The sequence below is a fragment of the Gigantopelta aegis genome, chromosome 3 (assembly GCF_016097555.1).
Source record: "Gigantopelta aegis isolate Gae_Host chromosome 3, Gae_host_genome, whole genome shotgun sequence".
Taxonomy (NCBI): Eukaryota; Metazoa; Mollusca; class Gastropoda; order Neomphalida; family Peltospiridae; genus Gigantopelta; species Gigantopelta aegis.
In genome coordinates this window covers 43,541,203-43,565,203 of record NC_054701.1, presented here as the reverse complement: position 1 = coordinate 43,565,203, position 24,001 = coordinate 43,541,203, and the positions used below count along the sequence as shown (strand labels likewise).

Sequence of the window (24,001 nt, the reverse complement as noted above, 5' to 3'; positions counted from 1 at the left end):
CGTGGCCAGAATATTGTATACCCGCGATTGGTGGAGGTGTGGCCCTCTGCCCAACCCCACACCCACCTTTGGCTTCGTATGTAGGTGTATTTTATATGGTTTTATATTGATTGTCCATATTTTGTAATACACGTTTATATTTGTTCAATTAATAGATTGTTTGACAGTAACTTATAATGAATATCATGGGAATAAAGTGTGTTCAGTGTTAAAGAGTTAATAAATACATTGAACGTTATATGCTAGATGGGAAGGGAGAAGCAATTTTCGATATACTCATATTTTACTCAAATAACAATAATGTATTGAATGTCAAGGAATACATTTTCTTTGAACTTTTAACCCTTCTATACTTGTATTTCATGTGCTTTACACAATGCTACAACAGCACGTGCAATCATAGATTATACTTCGAAAATAATATGTTACTGACCATCGACTTGATATGTAAAAGCAATATTATCGTAGTTTGGACATTCAGGGCCGTGTTTAGGGGATGAGCAAGTGGTGGAACCCCCGAAAAAGTCTGAACTGGTTTACAAAATTGCTTTTAGCATTACAAAAGTACACCCCCAGCCCCACCCTATAAATACTATAAATTAATTCAATATACTGCATGTACATGGAATGGTTACATGTATTTTTACCTATATGTTCAAAGAAAATGTTAGATAAAGCTGGTACACATTTTACATTCCAAAACATCCATAACCTTGATTCAATGAAATAGGCTATAATGGCCTTCACGTAGCCTCGTATCCTAATCTTTTGTTATACAAAAAGGAGTAGTTATTTATAGGAGAACGAAACTGTATTTGAAACATACAGATTTTTTTGTGAAATGGAAATAAGTCAACTTTGTGCATTTTAGATGATGAATTGTATGTAAAATCTGTCGGGGATTTGGGTTTGTTTTCATGCTTATGTAAAGAAAACAAGGCCTGAATAGGAATTAAACGTAACATTTGCAAAAAAGATTAGGGTCTAAACAGGACTAAGTACGAACACTACACGAAGAAATGCGACGCCCCTATGCAAAACTTTCTTGTGGTGAAGTATAGGGGTGTCGGGTTTCTTCGTGTAGCCCTAATATTTATTTTGTTGATAAAACAACAAAACATTTTTTGCTGTATCCTATATCCATTGATTTTTAGATTTCGCACATTGCGGTCAATAACAAGGCTTTCGTCACACTAGTTGGCTGTTGAGTGTCCTCTAGCCCTATTCTGTAAACAGAATACGGTTACTATAGATATATATGCTAATTTAAGGTGGGGGAGTAACGAGAGACAATGAATCAATCCCAAAAATATTAAAGTGTCAATTAGCTATTAAAGCTAGGGGGGGGGGGGGGGGGGGGGGGTAAGAAAAAGTGCTCCTTTTGGGGTTAAAAGGTCCTTCTTGTCTACCCCCCTTCCCCCCCCCCCCCCCCCCCTCCCCCCCCCCCCCCCCTTCTTTTTGTACTGCCACAATTATTGGGCCGAATACACCGGCAGGGTATGTGGTAGATGTTGTATTTTTGTTATAGTCTGGCACACAGTGTGTTGTAGCCCGGTACTTTTATTTAGTGTGCTTATGGACCAGAGTAACTTGCCTATCCCAAATTATATATATGAAGGGAATATGAATAATGAATGTTTTTGTGTTTTTCTCGCCAGAAATAACCTACATACTTATGGTGTAATGGAGTAAAGTATATATCCCGCCTTTTTACCCAAACCGCCGACGGGTTCTAACTCAATTATATTATTAGTATTATATTTTGATGTAGGTGCCACAATAATTTGTGAGTCGATAATTATTACTTGATTCTAGTGGTTAGTCAGCCAAGTAGAGTACGTGTAATGTTTATCTTAACAAATAAATATAAATATGTGTTATCCAGTTTTTGTTGTGTTGTATATCTGGATATAAAGATATAAATAATTAGTCATTATTAATTAAATGTTTACTTGTTTTCATAAAACAAAACTGGGGGCTCATCGAGTTAGAAGTAGTAAAGTCTTGCAGCTTGAACCAATCCAGACAGAAATACATAGTTTGTAAATATATCTTGAGATGTGAATATGTAGATGTTTTTTTCCGGCCTCGGTGGCGTCGTGGTTAGGCCATCAGACTACAGGCTGGTAGGTACTGGGTTCAGATCCCAGTCGAGGCATGGAATTTTTAATCCAGATACCGACTCCAAACCCTGAGTGAGTGCTCCGCAAGGCTCAATGGGTAGGTGTAAACCACTTGCACCGACCAGTGATCCATAACTAGTTCAACAAAGGCCATGGTTTGTGCTATCCTGCCTGTGGGAAGCGCATATAAAAGATCCTTGCTGCTAATCGGAATGAGTAGCCCATGTAGTAGCGACAGCGGGTTTCCTCTCAAAATCTGTGTAGTTCTTAACCATATGTCTGACGCCATATAACCGTAAATAAAATGTGTTGAGTGCATCGTTAAATAAAACATTTCTTTCTTTCTTTCGGTAGATGTTACTACAATAACTTGCCTTTGGTGCTGGTGACACTTTGTAAAATGTACCATGTAAAATGTTGTTACATATTGAAGATGGTGAATAATTATTATTATTTATTTTTTTTAAAAGAAAGAAAAAAAAGTAATAAAGTCATTTATGTTTGTTATTGTAGTGCACACAAGGTTCATATTTGAATTGTCCTCCCTTTTAAAGTGTGCCAAGTGGGACATTTTGGGTTGCTACACCCCTTTAATTGTAGGTTAGGTACGGACCTGTAACGGGATTCTTCTCTAAAGTTAGAAGAATTGTGACGAATTCCAACATTTCCCACCCAAATGTGGCTATCGGCTGTCAATGCACGTTACAAATCGCGTTCAACCTTAACATGACTCAAGTCCCGTGCTTCTGTTATTGCTCGATCTAGTCGATACGTTTTGCTCCAGTGAATATGCAGAAACAACTGAGACTGAGCAATATTCAACATGTGTTACATTGACCCACTTACCCGCCTTGGAATGCATATATATGCAATTAATTACTCGATCGTTCCGGGGTCAGTACAGTTTATTTGATCATGCAAACAAATATTGCTGACAAGTGTTCGGGCGTAACGTCCTGGTCCATGCATGACGGGTGACATCATCATTTGTGTGTATGTGTGAGCTACACGTTTTGTTTGTGACATAGTAGGTCACGGACAGCGATATACTTTCAAGAGGAATAAGACCGACTACTGTGATATCTTCCGTGAGTGTTTCTAATGCCAGAAAACAAAAACACTGCTACATATTTAAGCTAACTATTCTTGTCGTCTGGTCGTCTTGTGATTATTCTTCTCCTCTTCCTTAATCCTCTTCCACTTCTTTTTCCTTCTTATTGTTATCTTTTTCGTGTTGTGATTATTGTTGTTTACATCACATTGAACACTATTACTGGACCATTCCAAGCGGAGGTAGTTTAAAAGTGATCTTTCTTACCTATACTGATGGAAAGAAATAAGGGAACACATCGAACTGTAGACCAAATGTAATTCATTACTAGCATGGTAATGTCTGTATTTCATACCGAGTTGTAATGTACGATTGAATGTCTGTAGTGTGGAGTGTGTTCCCAGTCAACTTCTGACAACATGAATTGATTTTTGATGCAGTCATTATTTCTTGTTTGAACCGGCCTCGGTGGCGTCGTGGCAGGCCATCGGTCTACAGGCTGGTAGGTACTGGGTTCGAATCCCAGTCGAGGCATGGGATTTTTAATCCAGATACCGACTCCAAACCCTGAGTGAGTGCTCCGCAAGGCTCAATGGGTAGGTGTAAACCACTTGCACCGACCAGTGATCCATAACTGGTTCAACAAAGGCCATGGTTTGTGCTATCCTGCCTGTGGGAAGCGCAAATAAAAGATCCCTTGCTGCCTGTCGAAAAAAGAGTAGCCTATGTGGCGACAGCGGGTTTCCTCTTCAAAACAGTGTCAAAATTATCATATGTTTGACGTCCAATAGCCGATGATAAGATAAAAAATCAATGTGCTCAGTGGCGTCGTTAAATAAAACAAACTTTTTATTTCTTGTTGCTATCTGTGTGATCCTTTATTTCTTTCCATCAGTATATCTTGGAAAACCCTTTATTACTAGCTGTGTCATCACTAGCTGTGTCTTGATTTATTTGTGTGCGTCGACCCGTTATGCCCAGTGTTAAAGCGTTCGTTTGATGCGCGGTCGGTCTGGGATCGATCCCCATCGGTGGGTCCATTGGGCTATTTCTCGCTCCAGCCAGTGCACCGCGACTGGTATATCAAAGGCCGTGGTATGTGTTATCCTGTCTGTGGGATGGTACATATAAAAGATTCCTTGCTGCTAATCGAAAAGAGTAGCCCATGAAGTGGCGGCAGCGGGTTTCCTCCCTCAATATATGTGTGGTCCTTAACCATATGTCCAACGCCGTATAACCGTAAATAAAAATGTGTTGAGTACGTCGTTAAATAGACAATTACCGACCCGTTATGTAAGACCCTGTATATGGTTGTTGTTGTGGTTAGTGATGTTCTAATGATGGATAATAATCGAATATTGATTTGTTTCGCTCTACCGATGTCATGATCGATTATGAAAATCCATAATCGACTGTGTGGGGGGATTGATAATTGCCCACCATTTTAATTTTTGAGATTTCTAACAACGTAATTAATGATTTCATTGCATTGCCTGTGTCTAAAATTTATGTTTTGATACTTTTTTTTTTTTTTTTTTTTTTTTTTGGTAAACAATACCATACAAATGATGAATCCACTTGATGACACTTTGTCATCTTTGGGATAATTTTGTTTTATTAACAAAATTCAAAATGGCCACCACCAAACACAAATATAGCCAATAGTTGACTTAGAGACTCAATCGTGTTCGAAACCATGCGTTTTCATTGTCAAAGAATCATGTGATAGCATCAGACAGATTACCTAATAGTTTTGTGTTTTCTTAAATTCTCGAAATTATTGGATGTTAAACATTTGGTATTTTTGACACGTAGTTATCAGAGGAAACCCGTTACATTTTGTTCCTAATACAACAAGGGATCTTTTATATGCATTTTCCCACAGACAGGAAAGAACATACCACGACCTTTAACCAGTTGTGGTGCACTGGTTAGAACGAGAAAACCCCAATCAGCTGAATGGATCCACCGAGGTGGTTTGATCCTGCGATGCAAGCACCTTTACCGACTGAGCTAAATCCCACCCCTGGAACTGGTAAAGGAACCATTGTCAAACTGTTGAAAGCAGGTCATCAACTGAATCATCTAGGTGATCTTCGTGCAGAAATGGAGGATATAATAGACGAAGTCAAACATTCTATGGTCGAAAGAAACTGTAGATATGTCTGTAGTCTGGTATGCTCCAGGGGCCTAATTCGCTAAACTCTCGCAACTTTGCGATCTCGCAGTGCCATGCTAAAAGACTTACAAAGATGATGCTTTGTTGTCTAGCAGAGCTTAAGAGACCTTTGTGAATTAGGCCCCAGATCTGAAGTCCCTATCACCTACGTGTGCTGCTTTTAAGGAACATGCTTATATAGTGGAGCGAGTATAAGTGATATAATCGTTCAGTTGATGACAGAAGCATGGGAATTGGTACGAGCAGTTTCCTTAGGTCACTTGACAAAAAAACGGCCCTAGCCACGTGACATTTCAAAATGGCGACCACTAACCCATAGACCCCACTAACAGCAGTATCATGGCTAGTGACATTGGATGTTGGAACCACCCAAATTGAATCCATCTCAATATGGGTGTTCACGTGACAACACTCTAATCCCAGTACCTTTGCCACCTGACGTATGTATCACCAACACCTCTTGATGTCCTCAAGATGATAAGGTGTGGCTGAACATCGACAAGACCGTGCTCAACGAAACACAGAATTAGTTGTTTAGCGTCAACACTATTTTATTCATTGTTTTATGAGGTTGTAGAGCAGACGATAGTGATAATGACTAAACAAGATCTCTATCTTCCAATGATACTGAAGAAACTTAGTGACTACTATGATTGAAAATAGGCGTACTGCTTGAATGAATGAAATTTTGATAATAAGGGTATGATAGTTTGATGGTACGGTTTATCTGGTATTATCAGTTGATGTACCAGCAATTATAACATGATTAATTATTAGTTAATTTGATACAAAATTAAATCAATTTCAGGTGAAGTGTATTTGTATTTTCATATACCGCAGTTTCATGAGCACATATCTTGCAAAGAAAAAACATTTTATTTGTGAAGTTATAGCTATTATTGTGGGATTTTTTTTGTTTACGATGGTTGATATATGTGTATCATTTAATGGCGTGGTCAGACATAATAATTATGTGCTTGCCAAATTATGAGATGTATTACATATTGGTGTGATACTATTTGAATTTACGTCAAATAAACATTACTCTTTAATATTACAATTATTCCATGGGTAACATTACATTCCATGACTGAAACTGGGATTTGACACAAGAATCTAATCTGTATGTTAATTGTTGTCAAAATTATAGCCGATTTTGTGTTTCGAGATAGCCATCTTGATTTTTTAAATTGTTTTATATATATAAAAAGTATGATATACCTTATATATTAGTATAATATGATTCCTTTACCATGAAAAGAAATTAATTGTGTCTCTAAGTCAACTATTGCTGAAATACTGGTTATATTTTTTGGGTGGCGGCCATTTTAAATTTTGTCTATAAAATAATAATTTCCTCAAGGATGACAGTGTTTTTTATCAAGTGGATTCATGATGTGATAAAACATTGTATGTACTCCATAATATTAACTTTTTCATTCAGCTGCCAGACTACATGGATCCTGATCGACGGAAACCCAACACAAATGGTGTTCTTTATCAATATTATGTACGACATACCTGTGTTCTGCAATTACCCAAATGAACACCAGATAGTGTCATCTATCAATAGCTTGCGTCTGTATTAGACGCTTTGTGACAATGATAATAATGTGGTTTGATAAGATAGTTGGTTTGATTATACTTTCACGCCATCTGACGTAGACGATACAATCACTTGATAAGTTAGTATAAAAATGCACCAGATCAATGTCTGCATAACCCGGACGTAGTTTGCTGTAATAATGTCTTCAGTAACGTACAAAAGTCTAGGTAAAGATGGAGATGAGGATATGAAAGTTCAAGTCCGTGAAATCCCCCACAAGAAACCAACGACGACATGCTTTGTCTACCTTCTGACGTTCTCTGCGACAATCAGCGGCTTTCTGATGGGCTACGACATCGGCGTCGTGTCCGGGTCCATGTTGCTGATCGTGCCGCACTTCCATCTCGACACGGTGTGGACGGAAGCCATCGTCAGTGCCATAGTCGGAGCTGCCGCTCTGTTTGCTCTTTCGTCTGGGTATCTCGCTGATGTGTTTGGAAGAAAGAAGATCATCATATTTTCCAGTATTGCCTTCGTCACTGGCGCCGTTATCATGGGAGCCTCGCCCACAAAGGAAATACTACTACTTGGACGTCTAGTGGTTGGTGCTGGCATAGGTAAGGAAATATTCTTGCAGTTGTTAGATTGAAGATTTGATACAGATCCGCAAGGTATTTCATCAGTGTAAATAGCAAACATGTACCAATATCACAATTTCGCCAATATAATATCAAAGAGTAGATACGATAGCAGCTGCTATAAAGGACACATTCCACTTTTCCCAAACATTTGGCTTAAAATTGACGTGTACATGGAAGTACGTATTTCACTTCTCGTTTCTAGAATAATGATTTTACCTGCAAATATAATGTTAATTTTTAGCCTTTGCTTCCAGTAGTAATTTAAAATCAACTATAGCCAAGGCTATGCACCTGTACTCATATACACATTCCATACGGTCCGTCTGCAACCCTTCACCAGTCTACCCTTGAAGAAAGAGTATAGTTTTTAAAACCACGAATTTAGAAAACTTACAGATTGCATATGTTTGTATTAACACTAACACTCGAGGCTCGAGCTAAAAAAAATTGTTTTCTATGTCTGCTAACCTATATACAGATAGTATATATTTTATGTTTGTCAATTATTCCATAGGCCTGTCCATAGCAACGGTAGCTGTCTATATAGCAGAATCTGCTCCAGCACACAACAGGGGAGGTTTGGTGTCCTTGAATCAGCTCTTTATCACCATAGGCATTTTTGTATCTAGTGTTATAGTTGGTGGCTTCAGCGAAATAGAAGACATTGGATGGAGGTAACAAATAAATGGGGTTTTTTAATTATTATTTTCCATGGTGGTCGCTTTGACTCTCTCTCTCTCTCTCTCTCTCTCTCTCTCTCTCTCTCTCTCTCTCTCTCTCTCTCTCTCTCTCTTTTGTTCTTGTTTAAATTGTATTTAAATTAAATAAATGTCATTAACAATCGACGTATGTGCCGTTTGTATGTTGATATGCAGAAATAGTTGCTGTGGTCAGATTTGAATATCAGTTTGAATCCGTACATCTACTATTCTGAGGAAAGCAAAATGTAGACCTTCTAAAGCATCACGAGACTGCTTAACGACTAATGTGCTTTCTCAGTATTTCCTGTATAAAAATTAAACGAGCGGTTAAGAATTCTTGTGATTCCAGTAATCGAATGTTGTAATTCCAGTGTCTATATTTAAGAATTCTCCTATATTACCCTGAGCAAAAACACCATGGTGGCATTATAGATCTAGGGGGTGGGGTCTGTCTTAGTCGGTAGAGCGTTTGACTGAGTGAGAAGTTTGAGTCGAAGTATTGAATTCGTTGATTGCATTTCAGATTCATGCTTGGTCTTCCTGGAGTGGCTGCGATCATTCAGCTGATCGCCTTTCTGTTTTTACCAGAGAGCCCCAGGTGGCTTGTGGGTAGAGGCAGAGACGAAGAGGCACGCGCTGTACTTGAGAGGATTCGTGGAACAGACGACATCGCGAAGGAGTTTAATGAGATCCAGGAAACCGTGGTGGAAGACAAGCTGAGTGGAGGTAGTGTTTTGTTTTATACTCGTGGTGGAAAACAAGCTGTGTGGAGGTAGTGTTTTGTTTTATACTTTTGGTGGAAGACAAGCTGCGTGGAGTTAGTGTTTTATTTTATACTCGCGGTGGAAGACAAGCTGCGTGGAGGTAGTGTTTTGTTTTATACTTGTAGGTTACTAAGTCTAACTGAAATCAAAGACTACTGTCGCTTGAAAGGCCATCTGAAGACATGGTAATTCACTGGTAGAATGATGTCACTCGTGTTTTTACTGGCCGTTTTAAAGGTCATCTGAAGACATGGTAACTCACTGTTAAAATGATGTCACTTGTGTTTTGACTGGTCGTTTGAAAGATCATCCAAAGACATGGTAACTCACTGTTAGAATGATGCCACTCGTGTTTTGACTAGTCGCTTAAAAGGTCATCTGAAGACGTGATAGCTCACTGTTAGAATGATTCCATTCGTGTTTTGACTAGTCGCTTAATAGGTCATCTGAAGACATGGTAACTTATTGTTACAATGATGCCACTATATAGTGTTTTGACTGATCGTTTCAAGAGCCATCTGAAGACATGGTAATTCACTGATACAATGATGCCACTATATAGTGTTTTGACTGGTTGTTTCACAGGCCATCTCAAGACATGGTAATGCACTGTTAGAATAATGCCACTGGTGTTTTGACTGGTCGTTTCAAGGGCCATCCGAAGACATGGTACCTCACTGTTAGAATGGTGCCAGTCGTGTTTTGACTGGTCTCTTGAAAGGTCATCTGAAGACATGATAACTCATTTTTAGAATGATGCCACTAGTGTTTTGATTAGCCGTTTGAAAGATCATCTGAAGACATGGTAATTCACTGTAAGAATGATGCCACTCGTGTTTTGACTGGTCGCTCAAAAGGTAATCTGGGAACGTGATAACACTAGCTTTGATTAGACCTACAGGTACTGAAGTCGGATTCATTGGCCAACCTGATGTGATTTAAAAACGTTATCACGAAAGTGCTCATGACACAATAGAGAAGCCATCTACCCTACTACCACTTAAATACGTTGACACTTGGTTTCTCTTATAGATTGTTTGAGAACTTTATCCACACAGAACACCATCGGTGAGACATTTGGTTTCAGAAAATTTTGTCTTCAGAAATAGCTATTCTGTCCCTCTCTCGGCGTAGTGCACCACAACTGGTCAAAGACCGTGGTGTGTGCTTTCCTCTCTGTGGGAAAGTGCATATTAAAGATCCCTTGCTGCATTAGGAAACATGTAGCGGGTTTTCTCTGGTAACTACGTGTCAGAATTACCAAATGTTTGACATCCATAAGCCAATGATTAATTAATCAATGTGCTCTAGTGGTTTCATTAAACAAAACAAACAAACAAACAAACTTTTCTTTCTCGGTGTTGTGTTGTAATGTATATATTTGTGGGGTTTTTTTTTTTTGTTCTTTCAGACGGTTTCATCATCACGAAGGTTTGCTCAACGCCTCACGTCAGACGCGCTCTTCTGGTTGGCTGCATGCTGATGTTCTTCCAGCAGATGTGTGGCATCAACACGGTCATGTGAGTGTTTTCCAGAATAAACACTTTTCTTGTTGATTGAAAACATATTATATTATGTAGTAAAACCTTGTTATCTTGATGTTATGGGGCGGGACGTAGCCCAGTGGTACAGCGCTCGCTCGATGCGCGGTCGGTCTGGGATCGATCCCCGTCGGTGGGCCCATTGGGCTATTTCTCGTCACAGCCAGTGCTCCACAACTGGTGTAACAAAGGCCGTGGTATGTACTACCCTGTCTGTGGGATGGTGCATATAAAAGATGCCTTGCTGCTAATCGAAATGATTAGCCCATGAAGTGGCGACAGCGGGTTTCCTCTCTCAATATATGTGTGGTCCTTAACCATATGTCTGACGCCATATAACCGTAAATAAAATGTGTTAAGTGCGTCGTTAAATAAAACATTTCCTTCATTCGCACTAGGACTGGGTACAAGTTATCCGACTCGTAAGACCCTCACCCTTTCCTTGTTATCTTTGTGTTATCTCATTTGTTCGTCCTTTTACAATCTTACTTCTACTCAGTCTTTGTCTAGTGGGCGGGACGTAGCGCAGTTGTAAAGCGTCCGCCTGATGAACAGTATGTCTGGGATCGATCCCCGTCGGTGGACCCATTGGGCTATTTCTCGTTCCAGCCAGTGCACCACGACTGGTGTATCATATGCCGTGATATGTGATATCCCGTCTGTTGGATGGTGCATATAAAAGATCCCTTGCTATTAACTGAAAAATGTAGCAGGGTTCCTCTCTAAGACTCTGTGTCAGAGTTACCAAGTGTTTGACATCCAATAGCCAATGATTAATAAATCAATGTGCTCCAGTTAAACAAAACAAATTTTACCTTTGGCTTCATTAGTAGATCTGGCAATAGAAAACGTCATTTCGTATCCAGGTGATCTTTTTTATCCATGTTTTTCTAAATGTTGTACTGATTATTTGGTGCTATTAAATGTATACACTAGGATAGGTCTCAATAGCAGGACAGTACAATTTTTATATTCTCAATCTACTAGTATGCAACAATTATGTGTTGAATCTGTAATTTTGAGAAATATAAAAATATCGAAATAAGACGCATGCTGTTTTGATAATAGATCTTTAAAGATAAATAAATAAATATATATTTAATTATCAGATACTACAGTGCCACCATTATGAAAATGGCGGGGTTTTCAAGCAAACACTCAATCTGGATGGTTACTGTGCCAAATGGCGTCAATTTCCTTTCAACATTCATCGGGTTGTGGCTTGTAGACAGACTTGGACGAAAAATAATTACACTTGTCAGTATAGCAGGTATTACTAGTTACTTTTCCTTTTTTTGTATACGTGTACTAGTATGTGTGGAATAAATAGACAGACAGACAAACAAAGAGACAAAAAAGACAGATATCTGTCACTCTCTTTGTGTGTATGTGTGTGTGTGTGTGTGTGTGTGTGTGTGTGTGTGTGTGTTTGTGTGTAGCTAGGTAGATAGATAGATAGGTAGTTAGTTATATAAGATAGATAAATACGATATAAGCAATGGAAGATGACAGCAATTAGTGGGCCAGTTATTTATTAATTTGGGTTTCAACTGCTTTGCCCCCCCCCCCCATGCGCTTCCGATGCCTAAGATGAATATATAGCTCTCTCTTCCCCCCCCCCTCTCTCTCTCTCTCTCTCTCTCTCTCTCTCTCTCTCTCTCTCTCTCTCTCTCTCTCTCTCTCATATATATATATATATATATATATATATATATATATATATATATATACTCTTCAAAAAGTAGGGGATCTCTAATAAGAATTTACAATTGTAAGGTATATTAGCTGTGGGGAATGGTTATATGATAATAGTGAATTAATTGGGCAAACATTCCAACCGGTAGTTCAGTATTACAGTAGGTTTTATGACCACCAAAGATCTTGAAGGACGATTGGGGTCAGAAGTGAAATTTTAAAGTTGACGTTTTTTATCAGTAAATCGCAAATTCAAACAATAAAAATGACTAAAAACAAAACATGATCAACAGAATGAAAAAGATTGACAGAAATAATGTTCCACAGTGATTAATGGACCTTCCTGGAAATTGTTAAAATATATATATACATATACACACACACACACACATATATACATACATACATACATATATACATACATATATTAAACCATGATTATAGTACATGTACTTTCATAACTACAGCCGTATTAGATATTCATATTCATATAATATCTTACATTTTCAGTGCAATCAAAGTATGTGATATTTTTCAGATCAGATACTTTAAGAATTTGATAACTTGCAAATTACATGTAAATTAATTGGTCACGGCACTAGGTTTATTGACATTTGAGCAAACGTACTAGGGTGACACTCCATAATTGACGTATGTATTCATAGTCATCAAATAAAAACTTTTCAATAGCAATTTTACACTGAAAACTGTCCAAAGTTCAGAAAACAAAAAACGTTAGGCACTAGTGTATTTTGATGTAAGGATGTAAGGACATCCAAAATGACGTCATTCAAGTTTGACGTCATTTCCATTCAAAAAGACACCGTGACACATATTCTTACGTCTTTTGAATATCTAGTAATGGCGGACTGGAATTAAAGTTGCTGTACCGTTTACAGTAACACGTTGTATTAAACTTGAGATTATTTGATAAAGAGATTATTACCCTCGTGTGTTTCGGTATTGTCAATATCATATATTAGGCTCGTATAATACAATTTAAATTCCTAATATATGATACCGAAAAACACAGAGAGAGAGAGAGAGAGAGAGAGAGAGAGAGAGAGAGAGAGAGAGAGAGAGAGAGAGAGAGAGAGAGAGAGGGAGAGAGGGAGGGAGGGAGGGAGGGAGGTATGTATAGGTAGGTAAAAGGGATAATATTTCAAAGTGCTAGGTTACCGGAAGTCTATTCACGTGAATTTTCAGTCAGACAACTGATTGTTTAATAAGGAGAGTTTTAATGGCGTAACCTAATGAATGACGTCAAACTTGCATTAGACCGGCCTCGGTGGCGCAGTGGTTAAAGGGACATTCCTGACTTTGCTGCACTTTTTAAGATGTTATTGACTAACAGAGACTTTTTAAACGATTGTAATTACATATCAGATACATTTTTCTGCATAAAATATTAGTGGCTGTATATTAAACGTGTTTCTGATCGTTCTAATATTTGTACTAGGTTAAATTTCATCTTATTTCCTAAAATATTGTTTTTTCGTATGTACGAAATTATTTGAAGACAAAACCCAATGTGGGCTTCTTACAAATATTAAGACGACCAGAAACACATTGAATATACAGACACTGATATTCTAAACAAGAAAATATATTTAATATGCAAGTTTAATCGTAGAAATATTTGATTAGTTGGAAACATCTTACAATGCAGCAAACTCAGGAATGTCCCTTTAAGCCATCGGACTACAGGCTGGTAGGTACTGGGTTTTTTAATCCAGATACCGACTCCAAACCCCGGGTGAGTGCTCCACAAGGCTCAATGGGTAGGTGTAAACCATTTGCACCGACCAGTGATCCATAACTGGTTCAACAAAGGCCATGGTTTGTGCTATCCTACCTGTGGGAAGCGCAAATAAACGACCTCTTGCTGCCTATCATAACAGAGTCGCCTATGTGGCGACAGCGGACTTTCTCTAAAAAAAAAAACCCTCAGTGTCAGAATGACCATATGTTTGACGTCCAAAAGCCGATGATAAGATAAAAAAATCAACGAGCTCTAATGGTGTCGTTAAATAAAACAAACTTTACTTTTTTAAACTTGCATTGATCTTAATTTTTTTATGACAATATTTCCAGCAAATACCTTTTAGGGGAAAAAAAAGTTTTGCAAATCATTAAAGAACATCCACTTTGATATTTGATAAAGTGACTTTCAGAATGTGTAACGGTTTATTACGTAACCGATCACGAGAAGTAAAAGTTGCATAATCGACACGCGAACAAAACGACAGTTCGAGTAAACTACTGTATTAAATCGTGTGAGTAGATATCATAGCTGGTAGGTAGATTTTTTTTAAAAGACTGCCCTACAATTATTGTTCTATGTTCTGTTCATCGTCAGGTGTGTGTGTGGCTTTGTGTATCCTTGCCACTGGTTTCCAGTTGGCTGCCCTGAATGCTCCACCTGTAAATTTTACGGAATCGTTCAGCAATGGAACTCTGTACAACTCGTCATGTGCATCATACACGTGAGTAGCAAGTTGTTTATAGTTTAACGTCTTTAAAACGTCCACTTCAGAGTTACTAATGTATAATATTCACTGCTAATAAATTGCGTATATTTCGGAATTTTATACTTAGGAACTATTAGGGCTCACACTGGACCAAGTTTTGATTTAAAAAATTTCAGAAAATGTAGAGCATTTCCTTGAAAATCATTAAAATGTGGTTAATTAGAGGCTTATATTATTAGCTAAGTCTAAATTTTGTAGGCATTTTAAAAAATAAGTATTAGGAATTGTCTAAATTTGGCAATACACAGGGTGAGCCCTGAAGTACGCAGTGTATAACAATACATTATTTTGGATGCGAATCGTATCACTAACGAGTGCTCGATGACACTAATCCATGTTGTAGTTTTGAGTCTTACGAGAAAGCCCTTGGAATGCAGAATCACCGCGACAGCGATCATCTAGGTCTGAAAATAAACGGTCGTCGAACGGGACCGAAACAGAGCTAAATGGGGGTGCTGTCGGGTTTCTTCTAGCTCTTGAAAAGCAGAGTACTTGGACTATACCCTAATCAGATTTTCCCTTGTTCAAAGATCTAGGTTTCCGTACAGCACTACACCTTCCGCATCTACTGATCCAGGGGTTTTCTTGACGGGATGCAACCCATCTCGACCCTACCAGCTGTTCCCCGTAAGAGCCTTAACGAGGCCACACACATGAACATATTGATAGGACTTTTAAGCCTTCGTTCAAAATGTTATGTCAAATGTTTTTCTTCACATTGTTAAATAGTCTGATCCTCTCTTCTTTCTCTTATTTATCTTTGGATTGTCCTTCAATAATGCTAAAAAATTATATAAAAACTGAGCAGTCAGTCTTGTTTCTTTGGTCAATTAACGACGTTTTGTTCAAGCTTTCCTTTTGACCAAGTTCTATTCCAAATTGTTCATTAGCCCGCTGTAAACAGTCTCCTCTCCCCCTCTCGTGTTGAGTACAAACTCTGGTTATGTAGAGTGTGTACCCTCAACAAGCATGTTTGAACCGTAACTGGATGTAAGCACGTTGGACTAGTTGATAGATTGATTGAATGAATCAATAATCGATATAATCATACGAAATACCAAATTATATGCCCTACCGTTTACTATTAACCACAGTAATAATAATTTTGGAGATAAAATAATTTTGATTACTAAACATAGGTGGGTTTTTTTTTTCTCTTGTCAGAAACTGTGATAGCTGTACGAACGACGTAGACTGTGGATTTTGTTTTAACGATACGTCCTTGGGATCTTGTCTTCCTGTGGATAAGGACAATTCACAAAATTCACAATTTGGACGTTGCAACGAAACAGGCCAATCAGATTCTTCGTTTAATTTTGATGTTGGGTTTTGTCCAAATAATTTCATGTGGATGCCAGTTGTTGGAATGGCCTTACTGGTGTTTTCGTTTGCGCCAGGTAAGTTCAGTTTGTAATGTAATTACAGATTATAATTGATATGATTAATTTTTATTTCTAAATAATATATTCAGGGAGGTTCGGGTCATTTTCTTCGGAAAATATATTTTAAAAAAGAAAATTTGCTTTGAGCATTTGTGATTTGTTCCCCCCACCCCTGTCCCCACCCCTCTGCAAACGCACTTGGTACTTAATCGACATTTTCAGTTTTACTATGGATATAGGTAGATAGTTTTAAGATCAATGATTGACAAGAAGATAAATCTGTCTGCCTACCTCTCCGTCTGTCTGGATGTTTGCTGTACTCTCACTGTGTATCTGCTGTCTGGATATCTTTAGGAACGCTATGTGGGGATGGACAAACACGCAAATGGTGGATAAACAGATTTGTTTTAGGCTTCTTTTTCTACAGCTGCTGCTGTTCTTGCTGCGTCTCACTGTTGTACCAAAGTCGTAGGAATGCTCATGTTGTGAATTGGGATGTCCTCCTCAGGTCTGCAAATATAACCCAGAGTTTGATTTTTAGAGTTGCTCCTTCTGACCAGAGCCCCGTTCCACGAAGCGATCTTAGCACTAAGATCACCTTAAATGCATAAGGTAGTTATGCACTTAAGGTGATCTTTGCGATACGATCGCATTGAATGTATTGAAATACACTTACTTTGATAGCAGATAGTATCCATGTCTACTCTTTGTTCCACTATCAGCTGCTGCTGTTTTAAGATCTTCCAGCATTGTGAAATATGCATCTTTTGGAAAACACTTTTCTACAAACTTCATACGTTTTGTAAAGCTCAGTTTAAAGTTTATCTTCATAGGACTCTGCCATCTAAACCCCAGAAACATGTTTAGTTTTATAGAGATGAAAGTCATATGGTGCTATAATCACAGATTTGTACTAAGGGAGTGGAAGAAGCCACTGAAAGTAGCCATGTCTTAATCCAGTTGCTTATATAAACACAAAGCAAGGCTAGGTTTGAGAATAAAACAGCGAACCATTACAACTAATCAGGGATGAAAAGAAGCTCCTAGATAACAAGACATCAATAATATAGCAGATTCTGTGTTGTTTGTTTAAGAATAAACCAGAGAAACATTAATTACCAGAAACTTTTGTTAGTAATATTCAAGTGTTATTAAGCATATTTTCTATAAGATTCTTTAATCTGAAACTATAGCAAAAGTTAAATATTAAGTTATTGTATAATGATTTTATCAATATTTAAGACCAAAAGCCTTATATTATATTTAAGTTGAGGTAGTGTCAATCTGACCCCTCCCAACCACCTGCTTCTGACACTTTCGTTATTTAGCCTTGTTTTGGAATATTTTGTTGTAGGCCTTGGACCTATGCCTTTGACAATCAACGCCGAGATATACCCACTGTGGGCTAGGAGCACGTGCAGTGCAATTGCAATGTGCGTCAACTGGTCTTTCAACCTGGTCGTCTCTTTCACCTTCTTGACCCTCACGGAAACAATAACCAGATATGGTGAGTATGCAGTTCCTACACCTCTAACACGAGGTCGTCTCTTTCACCTTCTTGACCCTCACGGAAACAATAACCAGATATGGTGAGTATACAGTTCCTACACCTCTAACACGAGGTCGTCTCTTTCACCTTCTTGACCCTCACGGAAACAATAACCAGATATGGTGAGTATACAGTTCCTACATCTCTAACACGAGGTCGTCTCTTTCACCTTCTTGACCCTCACGGAAACAATAACCAGATATGGTGAGTATACAGTTCCTACACCTCTAACACGAGGTCGTCTCTTTCACCTTCTTGACCCACACGGAAACAATAACCAGATATGGTGAGTATGCAGTTCCTACACCTCTAACACGAGGTCGTCTCTTTCACCTTCTTGACCCACACGGAAACAATAACCAGATATGGTGAGTATGCAGTTCCTACACCTCTAACACGAGGTCGTCTCTTTCACCTTCTTGACCCTCACGGAAACAATAACCAGATATGGTGAGTATACAGTTCCTACACCTCTAACACGAGGTCGTCTCTTTACCTTCTTGACCCTCACGGAAACAATAACCAGATATGGTGAGTATGCAGTTCCTACACCTCTAACACGAGGTCGTCTCTTTCACCTTCTTGACCCTCAAGGAGACAATAACCAGATATGGTGAGTATGCAGTTCCTACACCTCTAATACGAGGTCGTCTCTTTCACCTTCTTGACTTTCTCAGAAACAATAACCAGATATGGTGAGTATGCAGTTCCTACACCTCTAACACGAGGTCGTCTCTTTCACCTTCTTGACCCTCACGGAAACAATAACCAGATAGGGTGAGTATACAGTTCCTACACCTCTAACACGAGGTCGTCTCTTTCACCCGTCATTGGGCCCACTGGGCTATTTCTCGCTCCAGCCAGTGCACCACGACTGGTACATCAAAGGCCGTGGTATGTGCTATCCTGTCTATGGGATGGTGCATATAAAAGATCCCTTGCTGCAAATCGAAAAGAATAGCCCATGGAGTGGCGACAGCGGGTTTCCTCTCTCAATATCTGTGTGATCCTTAACCATATGTCTGACGCCATATAACCGTAAAATAAAATGTGTTGAGTGCATCGTTAAATAAACCATTTCCTTCTTTCCTTTCACGTTGACTCTGAAGGAAACAATAAGCAAATATGGTGAGCAAGAGGGTGAGGCAACCAGGGTCTTTGGAATCGAAAATGTTAAGAGTAACCATGGGTCTATGTTCAATACTCGACGCCGTTACTGGTATAACCAACAACGTATAAGGTAGCAAGAAGGAAGGACATGTTTTATTTAACGACTCACTCAACACATTTTATTTACGGTTATATGGCGTCGGACATATGGTTAAGGATCACACAGATATTGTGGGAGGAAACACGCTGTCGCGACTTCATGGGCTACTCTTTCGATTAGTAGCAATGGATCTTTTATATGCACCATCTCATAGACAAGGATAGCACATACCACGGCCTTTGATGTACCAGTTGTGGTGCACTGGCTGGAGTGAGAGCTAGGTATAAGGTAACAGTCTACTTGGGTAATTCCGTTTTCATAAATAATTTACTTATGCACCATCAGTAATTCTATGTAAATGCTTACATTCAAAACTACTTGGAATATACATACGTGACATTGTGTGTCTTTTTATTATGCATTGTAACGCCGCTTATAGTACAACTGTGAGCGTTATGCGGTGATTTTCAACGCATAAAGTACACGATAAGCTATATGCGGCAGCGTGCGCCGCATGAAGCGCACATTAGCTATATGCTGCAGACATAATTATTGACTCCTCCTCCTGCTACTACTACTTCTGTTGTTACTGGTGCCACTGCCACTACTATGGCTACTACTGCTGCTGCTGCTGCCGCTACTACTACTGCTGCTAATGCTAATTCTGCTGTAGTAGTAGTATTAGCAACAGCAGCAGCAACAGTAGTAGTAACAGCAGTGATCAGCAGCAGTAGTAGTAGCAATGGAAGTGCCAGATGCAACAGAAGTAGTAGTGTTAGCAGCAGCACCAACAACTGCAGCAGTAACAAACACGTGATCAGTAACAGCAGCAGCGGTAGTAGCAACAGCAACGCTGGTAGTAGTAGTACTGGATCTGGATCTGGTGCGATTTCTTCTGTCTTGATAAACACTTGTTTAATGAATTTTCGTTACACAAACTAGTTGGAAACAGGACATATTGGCGTCTGGGGTGATTTTTTGTTTCTGCTAACCATACCTACCCTATTTTTTACCCATACCCAATACGTTTTTAAGAAATGAATGACCAACCGTCTTTTCATGAATAAATATTTTATAATCATTGCAGATGTTATAATTCACTTAGAAATTGACACTTTCATTTAGAAGTTGCCATTTGTTCATAGATATATACAGACTTATTTAAATTATAAAACAGTTTTGTTTACAGTTTGCCTCTGACCATGAACACTTTTTTTAACAAAAATTATTATGCATACCTACCTACACTATTTATGTTTAGCACGTTAGCGGAAACAAAGCATTTATTTTTAACATCCAGACAGGTGGTCTTAAAATCAAAAAGTCGAAAAGGGAGTACGGAATTGTAGAGGTTGGCAACAGGGTGGAATTTCTAGGCGACACCTTGTAGCTTTACGATTGTCCGCTTGTCAGAAAATATTTCTTTTGGTATGCAAATTACAGAGATCAAAAAATGTACGTTACCAAAACTTTTATTTTCTTTATGCTGAAAATTATTAATAAAACAATAATTAAATTAAAAAATAAATAATTAAAATTATAGACAGAGCAAGAAAATAAAGGGTTTGGTAACGTAAATTGCATTAATTTATATTGTCTTATAATAAAAATAGATAACACATTACTATCTTAAAATAAAGCACAATACATTACGAAATAATTTCAATTCAACTTTTATTGGAAATACATACCATTACGTCGAAACGCATGGTTTATTTCAGTTGGCCTCGGATGTAAAAAAACCCCAATTGATCATGTGACCATTGTCCTCTGTAATTTGCATAAAAGAAGAAATATTTTCTGGCAAGTGGCAATCATGAAGCTACAATGACATTGTATCGTCTACAATTCCGTACTCCCTTTTTTTTCCTTATCTAAGCCACGTTTATTCATTGGACCACTAGTCTACCAGTGATATTTATTATTTTGGCCACCTTCGAAGAAGCGAGGGTATATTGCTTTGCTCATATCGGTCGGTATGTCACGTCGGTAGACAAGATGGTTTCCGATCAATAACCTGAGAACGGTTGGGCCTAGGATCCTCAAACTTGATATGAAGGTTGGTCATGACCGGTAGAGGAACCCTGTCGATTTTAAGGTCGCTAGGTCAAAGTCACAGTGACTTTGAGCAGTTAAAGGGGTTCCGATCAATAACTTGCGAACAGTTGGACCTAGGATTCTCAAGCTTGGTATTTAACGGTTGGCCACCGGCGTCGGTGGTGTCGTGGCAGGCCATCGGTCTACAGGCTGGTAGGTACTGGGTTCGGATCCCAGTCGAGGCATGGGATTTTTAATCGAGATACCGACTCCAAACCCTGAGTGAGTGCTCCGCAAGGCTCAATGGGTAGGTGTAAACCACTTGCACCGACCAGTGATCCATAACTGGTTCAACAAAGGCCATGGTTTGTGCTATCCTGCCTGTGGGAAGCGCAAATAAAAGATCCCTTGCTGCCTGTCGTAAAAAGAGTAGCCTATGTGGCGACAGCGGGTTTCCTCTAAAAAAACCCAGTGTCAGAATGACCATATGTTTGACGTCCAATAGCCGATGATAAGATAAAAAATGAATGTGCTCTAGCGGCGTCGTTAAATAAAACAAACTTTTTTTTTTTTAACGGTTGGCCATGACCAGTAGATGTCGCTAGGTCAAAGGTCAGTCACGTGACAATGAGAAGTTAAGCGCTTTCTGATCAATAACTTACATGTAAGAATGGTTGGATCAAGAATCTTCATTTACTCTTTATGCGGTATGACCATGCCTTTTTGCCACATAAGTACGCATAACCTCACAGTCACGTTACAATGCATGTGCTTTCAACAGAATCAACTGTAGATTATTGTGGAATATTAGTAGGCTCGTACGACTCGAAAAATCAAAAACATTCCTTGGTCTAGACCAAGTGTTGATACTACCAAAATGGTAAGACCCCAAACAGATGTAGCTTATAATTTTCTTGGGCGTCATTAAACACAAATTACTATACTTTCCGTTGATGTCTATTTACCATACATGACTTCCTCTTAATTAGCTATTTATTTATTTCAGGGACGTTCTGGCTGTATGCAGGAGCATGTGTATGCGGGTTTATAGCAATAGCGATCTTTCTGCCCGAAACGAAACAAAAGACATTAGAAGAAATGGAACAGATATTCTTGTCGAAAAAAGAGAGAAAGAAACGTCAGTTTAGTGAAAATCCAAAACTTGAACAAAACTGAGCTGGTCGTTATTCACAGGCGCGGATTTAGTGGGGGGCCCAAGGGGCCCGCCCCCCCCCCCCCCCCCCCACCCCCTATTTTAAAAATCCTGGATCCGCGCCTGATTCCTCACAATTTATGGAATGGTTTCCTAACTTCAAGACTATTTCATAATTTCATAACCTATTTTATAATAATTTTTAAAATGCTTTCTTGCAAAGTTGCTTTATCACCAAAATATGTATAAAGGATTAAATACCTTTAATTACATACCCACACATTTTTATTTTTATTTTTTATTTTTAAAAAGTTATATTATTTCAGACTCCAACAAGGGTGACCGACAAATGACGTCACAATTTAAATTTGAATATATTATGTATGCATGCTTTAAAGGGACTGTCCTGAGTTTGCGGCCATTGTAAAGTGTTTCCAACTAACAGTCTTTTTGACGACTAAAATTACATATTTAATACATATTCTTGTTTACAATATCAGCGTCTGTGTATCCAATGTGTTTGTGGTCATGTGCTAATGTTGACATATTTAATTGATTTCGTAATGTATATTTTTTCGTACGTACGAAATTTCTTGAAGTTAAAATCTAATTTTGGCTACTACAAACATTAGGACAACAAATACCTTGTTTATACAAATACTGATATTCTAAACAGGAAAATATCTTTAAAATGTAATTTTAGTCATCAAATAACATATGTCAGTCTAAAGCCCCGGTCACACTGTCAAGGATCGTCTGGCCGGATCAACGACGGATGAAAACCTCATGGATGACCCGGATAGCGGTCTTTCCGCGGTCCCTTACGAATGTACCACGTTTTAACAACGGTTTTCGACGGATAAACCAAGGATTATTAATGATAGGGGTTCTTTAACAACGGGAAGCGCTACGGATCGCTAAGGATCGGTACAATTTAGTACGGACCACAACGGATTGTCACGAATGATGCCGGATCGTATCCGTGGCTAACCCGGCATCCTGATCCTTGACAGTGTGACCGGGGCTTTAGACAGGTTACAATGACAGCAAACTCAGGACAGACCCTTTAAAATATGGGGAATGAAAGCGGAAACATGCAACGTTATTTATTGTTATGTATATACATATAACTAAATATATTTGATGCTGAACATTGGGTTGTCAATTGTTTGTATGTTCATTATAGTGTATGCTTCCCCTTGGGATGTATTGGTACTTAATTGACATGAATTGGTATGATATGCATGCAAATGTACAAATACGTTAGAGTGGAAACAGGAAATGGTTTATTTAACGATGCAATCAACACATTTTATTTACGGTTATATAGCGTCGGACATTTGGTTAAGGACCACACAGATATCGAGAGAGGAAACCCGCTGTCGCCACTTTATGGCTACTCCTTTCGATTAGCAGCTAGGGATCGTTTATATGCACCATCCCATAGACAGGAAAACACATACCACGGCCTTTGATGTACCAGTCGTGGTGCACTGGTTGGAACGAGAAATACACATATGGGACCCACCGACGGGGATTGACCACAGACCGACCGCGCATCAAGCGAGCGCTGTATCACTGAGCTACGCCCACCCCCACCACCACCCACCCCCGACCCATGCGCAGGAATGCGTACATATGCATCCGGCAGGGGGAGACAATTCTGCAGTGGGGAATAGAATTCAGGGGCCTAATTCACTAAACTCTCGCAACTTTGCGATCTCGCAGTGCAATGCTAAACGACTTGCAAAGAGGATGCTTTGTTGTCTAGCAGAGCCGAAGAGAGCTTTGTGAATTAGGCCCCAGGTTGTGTAGTATATTTGATGTGCTATCACGGTAAGTTGAATAAGACTTCTGAAAACAGAGGTAAACGTAAATTTGGTGAGAACAAAAATTGT

The 24,001-nt window shown here is 38.8% G+C and overlaps 1 protein-coding gene across 2 annotated transcripts; it reads left to right on the top strand.

The window, feature by feature from the left end:
• The first annotated feature begins 2,960 nt into the window (after positions 1–2,960).
• Positions 2,961–23,254, top strand: LOC121368081 (proton myo-inositol cotransporter-like). Of its 2 annotated transcripts, XM_041492618.1 has the most exons (10): positions 2,963–3,211; positions 6,798–7,516; positions 8,055–8,214; positions 8,765–8,967; positions 10,417–10,525; positions 11,656–11,816; positions 14,601–14,727; positions 15,937–16,169; positions 17,509–17,661; positions 21,957–23,254. In XM_041492618.1, exons 2-10 carry the CDS (start codon positions 7,099–7,101, stop codon positions 22,124–22,126), a joined length of 1,734 nt encoding a protein of 577 aa, XP_041348552.1. In that variant the 5' UTR covers positions 2,963–3,211; positions 6,798–7,098; the 3' UTR covers positions 22,127–23,254. The 2 variants fall into 2 exon arrangements, 1 of the variants encoding a protein (XP_041348552.1); XR_005957470.1 differs by lacking the exon at positions 15,937–16,169 and having other exon boundaries at positions 2,961–3,211; positions 21,957–22,094.
• The last annotated feature ends 747 nt before the right edge of the window (positions 23,255–24,001 follow it).

Excerpts from the sequence above, each read along its gene's own strand:
- LOC121368081 (XM_041492618.1), top strand. The coding sequence starts at position 7,099 with ATGTCTTCAGTAACGTACAAAAGTCTAGGTAAAGATGGAGATGAGGAT. Across the intron at positions 10,526-11,655 it reads TGTGGCATCAACACGGTCAT|ATACTACAGTGCCACCATTA; the intron begins GTGAGTGTTTTC and ends TTTAATTATCAG. Across the intron at positions 17,662-21,956 it reads GGAAACAATAACCAGATATG|GGACGTTCTGGCTGTATGCA; the intron begins GTGAGTATGCAG and ends TATTTATTTCAG.